The following is a 5,768-nucleotide window of genomic DNA, read 5'->3' as shown; positions in this document are numbered from 1 at the left end:
TAGGGAAAAATAAATATGAGAAATGGGCATTTTCCAATAATAAACAGTTCAACAAATTAAGCACTTAAAGAAATGTCTATTCTAATAAACATGCACTTGTACTTAGAGTATTTCACAGAGACCTGCCAGAGCTCGAGTTCAGTAGCAATCTTTAGCTGCTCAAATCTTGTATCGAGATACAGTTGCAAGCTTTCTGGTGCTGACAGATCAGGTCTGTCCCTTTGGTCTCTGTACTTGTTAAGATTGGCTAAATGGTTCCTGATGATTTCACACAACCTGCGAAACTCTGTTGTTCGCTTGTATTGCTTGCAGAACTGGAAAGCTCGGTGTGCTGTCATCTATAAATAAAGGCCAATAATTATATATAGATATTAGGACAAGAATAAAACGTTGCATTTATACAGCAAATTGCAAGAGTAAGTCAATCGAAATGAAAGTGCAAGTATCAAATTTTAAAAAATAAAATAAAAACGACGACTATTGACAACACAAGAATGACCTTGTTTCATGATAATAAATGAAAATATATACATATATAAATATGCATATAAATCTGTGAACCATGAATAGCTTAAACATACATACATATATATATATATATATATATGTGAACCATGAATAGCTTCAAAAATATATGGTGAACAAACAGACAAGTTTTGGAGCAGACACATTGCATTAAAAGAAGCCTATGAACCACATGGACCATGGACAGAACTGCAGAAGATAACCAATTTTCTTCTAGAAACATACTTTATATATATATATAAACCCCCAAAAAAAAGTCCTCCAGAACAAGTCGATTGGTAAAATCTCTATTTCTACTACTAACAACCACATCAACCAACTCATCATCAATTACATAGAATGAACAAAAACTAGAAAGGGAGATTTCATAAAGAGGCTCATCTAGACCTCAACTTACTGCCCCATACTATAAACGCAATCAATGACATACCGCATATGGCCCCTACAACCCGGAAAGAAAATAACACTTGAAATAAACCTTTTCAAATTTCAATCTTCTCCATAAATTTCTTTCATACTCTTACAGTACTTTAAGACTATGGACATATATATTCAAAAGCAAAAGATGATTAACAATGTTGCAAAAAAAAAAGAAAGGGGCGGGGGGTTGGTTAGATCTGGTTTTAGAAGAAACTACTGTACCGCATAAAGTGCCTCCAGCTTTGAGTTATTCCTTAAAATTTCTAGCACCGTTCTATAGGTTTCCCACAAAAACTTGAACCAAGGTGTAACAAGTTCGCGATCAGATCTATCTTTTCCCTTCTCCCCGCTGACGTAACTTAGCATTAGATCTTCTGGCCTTTTATCTGCTTCGAGATCATCAACATCAAGTGCTTCTTCCAAGGCCTCTGCCTGACTGCGAGCCTGCTCGGCTTTCTCAGTAGACAGATGCATGAAGTGCTTAATCACCTCTTCCAGGGAACTAACATTCACTTGTTGACATATAATACGGAACTGAATCAGACCATCCTTTGCAAATCTGCCCCTCCGTAAGTCAACACAAAGCTCTACGTATTTAAACATAATCCTTTCCAGTGGCTTTTGCCATGCTCGATATCTCTTTGATGTTATAAGATCGTGAAGAGCTTGCAATGCATCCTGCTTCTGCCCAACATTGATTAACTCTGCATCAACAAAGAATATTTCAGACATGCTCGTGCCAATGCAAAAGGTGTACTTCCTATACATTCACCATCTCTACCATAATCACACATTATCTCATTTTAAACACTCAGAAATAGGGTCAGAATGTAGGAGACAATGTGATAGAGGTATGCGTCAGCTAATAATGTGTGTCAAGAATATTAACTTTTTAGAAACATCACCAAAAGAAGAATCAAGGAGTTTTTCATCCTTTATAAGGGGTCCAGGAATGAAACTCATAACTGTAATCGGAAGATAGTACCCCCCCCAAAAAAAAAAAAAAAACAAAAACAACAAACAGATAAAATTTTGGCCAGAAGTAGAACCATTGTACATAAAGGCTGTGATTGGTGGAGAGGGGAGAAAATAGAAAGAAAAGAAAGGAATATAACCTTGGTAAGGAAATTAGAGAGGAAAGAGAGGGAATTTTCTCTTCTTGTACATATTTGGTATGGATTCCCACCTCTAATCCCCCTTATTGAGAGAGATTAAAATTAGGGGTTTTTTTTTCTGAATCCCTGACATAGTCCATTCCCTCGTCTTTTCCCTCAAACCAAACAATCACAGATTCGAAAATCCTTGCACTAATCCTTTGACCCCCGTCCCTCCTCCCACTTTTCCCTTCTACCAAACAAGCTCTAAGTGAAAATAATCTTTAAAACCCAAAAGTTATACTGCAGATGCAAAAAGAAGAAACGGATTATGACTCACCTTCGGCTCGCTTCAAAGCGTTTTCAGGTTTGGCAAAGGTCGACATCTCTCCAATCAAATTCTCAGCTCCCAAAACACAGCAGATAATAATTCAATACTCACCTGAACCACAAAGTAACAATTTCATCAATTCATCACTTGTCCAATGCAGAAAATAACACAGAGACGCACAATAATCAACAACACACATCATGAAAACTACACATATATATATATAGATAATTATCAACACGGGGCGAAGAAAAATCATTTATTCGGCAAAATACATACGATCTAAACACTTCCACATCGATACCCCAAAAAAAAAAAAAAAAAAAAAAAAAAAAAAAAAAAAAAAAACACTAGACATCGTTTTGAAAATCTAAATCTACATTGTGCGAATAGCAATTAGTTAACATGTATTCCAAGAAAGATGCAAAAATTTGGCAGTTTTCATAGAGGAAAGAACCTTGAAATCAAAATCGAAGCTTCAAAAGAGCAAAAATTGGGGAAAAATCGGAACAGAGAAGAGAAAATACCTAAGGCGCTGGAGAACAAGGCACAACCGTATCGTGCAGAATGTGAGAGAGAGAGCACCTTAGGGTTTTACTATATCCCGTGAGTGGAGTCCCGTCGTAATTAGGATTTTATTGGGCTCAGCCCACTCTATATTTTGTTGGCCTTTTGACCTTAGCACTCTGTTTATTTCGGGCCTAGATCCGCAATGCTCGGCGTTTGATAAAAGAGTTTAGGATTTTGCTTACTTTTTAGTCCCTGAAGTATACTCGGTGATATCGATTTGGCCCCTGAACTTTGAAAACACGCCATTTAGCGCCTCCTAATTTGTTGCAAAAACACCCTTTCGTTATTCACATTACTCGTAACTTAGCAAATTTATCATCAAATATAACATATTGTAACTTAGCAAATTTATCATCAAATATAACATATTTTAAATTTTAGTATTGATTATTATTGGACGGTAAATTTACTTTTTTTATTTTTTTTATGAATTACTTTTTTCATTTAATTATTAAGCCATTGATATTTCATAATTACTTTAATATTAAAAAATTATTTTTATAACTTTCAAATTTTAATAATTATGACAAAAAGGAAATAAAGCATTTGTTATGTCATCATACATTAGAGCATGTCAAATATGTCATCTTCACACTTTTAGTGCCAAACATGTATTTGCATTGAAAATTATCTAAGAAACTGAACCGTCCGCCTTAGATTTTGAGGGGATCGGTTGTAACATAATTGATTTTCTATTTAAACCCTTTCACTAAAAAAAATATTTTTTTTAAATACATCATTTTAAAAGACTTTTTTATTCTTTGCTTTGCTAGGGTTTCCTTTCTCTTTCTTTCCCTTTCTTTGTGCCGCCTCTATTGTAGGTTCCAAGGGGCCGGAGTTCGGCGCCACCTTTGAGTGGTACTCCAAACTATTGGTCCTGGGGAAGGTTATCAAGTGCAGTAGTGTGGATCTCTCCAGTAAGGCCTCGATGGAATCGCGACTAGGGAGGGAAGAATAGACATTGGGGGTGTAGGGAGGGCAAGGGCTATTTTCTAGTGACCTTCCGGCTGCCTGGCTTAGGCGCTCCTATACGCCGACGAATCTAAGCCCTTTAGGGTTTGGTCCCCTTAACACAGTGTTTCCTTAAAGTGGGTTTGTGGTCGATGGGTAATTGGAAATGGAAACTATAGAGGTGGAGTGGTTGTGTCCCTTCGTGTGTGCCTCGAGGGTGCTCCAACGTCGCTTTGTTCTGGGTGCTTTGACCTCGGTTAGGTGGCGACCCCATGGGCTGGCATGGTCCGTTGCAGGCGGAGGTTGGAAGTGATGTCATTGGCTTGGCTATACTCTAGCTTCTCTTTGAATTGTTGGCTTTATCGTGGCTCTCTTGCTCGTCTATGGTGGTGGTCGGTGTGTCATTGGAGACTCGCTGGTGTCACTTAGTTTATGCCCTTTTGTTTTAATTTATGTGTTTGTCAAATAAAGGCGTTGTTGTTTCCACCATTTAGTTTTAGTGTGTTTCTATTTTGTTGTTGGCTACTGGCATGTGTTCGGCTTTATTTTGTAATAAAATAGGTGGTTTTCCCACCTTCCGGATTTGGTTATTTGTTTCTAGTTAGTGTGGAATTGTTGCTCCAACTATAATTTTTTTCTAGGTCGTCGTACTGATATCCCCTTTTTGTGGGGGTTGGTAATCTGCACCTTTAGAGCTTGAAAGTTTATCTTGATGGGAGGGATTTCTTCAATTAGAGCCTTAAGTGTGATCGTTGATAGTGTGCCGAAATTTTCTCCCGTTTCAGGCCTTAGGCGTGCTTCTGTCACTATGATGGGCCATTACCATTGTACCGTATTAACTGTTTTTCAATTTTTGTTTAAATGCAATTTTCCTTTAAAAAAAACATCATTTTGATTGAGGCTTTAAAAAAAATCTTGTGGTAAGTGTCTCCACGATGTTAAGAATTAGACGTTCTAATTATATATTAATCAAGAGCAATAAAATCACAATAAAAGAAATTAAGCAAAAATAAAAACAAACACATAAATTTATAGAGGTTTATTTCAATGTGAGACTATGTCTTCTTTCAACTATTGTAGTATTTCACTATGATGAATAGTAATTTACAAGAAAAAATCATATAGCGCCCTCAGTGTTTTCTCTAATTTCTTTAATAATGACCTAAAACCGACACCCACTTATATTATGAAAATTAGAGCAACTAGCTTATACACTTATAAAAATCCCCAAACTATCCTAAATAAAATTTTGGTCTAAAAGCTCTGCACCTTTCCAACCTCCACAACAGCCTTATCGCGAAGGTCAATCCAATAAATCCTCTACATAATGTAATAAATCGTCAGTATAATTAATTAGACTCTACGACTTAACACCCAAACCTTAACTTCTTTTTTTCTTCATCTGCATATTTTTCATCATGCTACCATCTCTCTCTCCCCTTATTTTCTGCTCCAACTCGCAATGCTTCTAAACCCGGTGTCATCATCATGAACTTACCGATGCAAACAGAACAAACTCATGAAGTATCAATTGGCGATGGCTAAATGAGGGCGCCTTAGGCTCAGTTTGGTATTATTGCAGATTTTGAAAAAATGACTTTTAGCTATGCTGAAAGAAAAAGCAGCAGTTACAAAAAGCAAGTAAGTGTTTGGTAAATGATAATTATAGTAGCTATGCTGGTTCCAAAATAACTATAATAGCGTTTAGTAAATTATGAGGTTGAATTACTATGGATAGTTAAAAATTACGATTATATTATATTATACTATAATATAATATATAATTACAATATAATATATATTTATTATTATATTTAATATAATAAAAAACTATTCTTATATAATTATGATATAGAATATAATAATATTATTAAAAT

The 5,768-nt window shown here is 35.7% G+C and overlaps 1 protein-coding gene across 1 annotated transcript in view; it reads right to left on the bottom strand.

Annotated features, from left to right (window-relative positions):
- Positions 1-2,950, bottom strand: part of LOC21389667 (eukaryotic translation initiation factor 3 subunit A) — a 7,692-nt gene extending 4,742 nt beyond the window's left edge. The window contains exons 1-4 of the mRNA XM_024164051.1: positions 2,898-2,950; positions 2,380-2,481; positions 1,168-1,649; positions 123-338 (exon numbers count right to left, since the gene is read on the bottom strand). Of these exons, the coding sequence (XP_024019819.1) occupies positions 123-338; positions 1,168-1,649; positions 2,380-2,425 (744 nt within the window). The 5' untranslated portion in view covers positions 2,426-2,481; positions 2,898-2,950. The remainder of the gene's footprint in view (positions 1-122; positions 339-1,167; positions 1,650-2,379; positions 2,482-2,897) is intronic.
- Between the last annotated feature and the right edge of the window lie 2,818 nt (positions 2,951-5,768).

The sequence above is a fragment of the Morus notabilis genome, unplaced genomic scaffold (genome assembly GCF_000414095.1).
Source record: "Morus notabilis unplaced genomic scaffold, ASM41409v2 Scaffold763, whole genome shotgun sequence".
NCBI classification, from domain to species: Eukaryota; Viridiplantae; Streptophyta; class Magnoliopsida; order Rosales; family Moraceae; genus Morus; species Morus notabilis.
The sequence above is the reverse complement of the archived record's forward strand: the minus strand, read 5'-3'. Positions and strand labels throughout refer to the sequence as shown.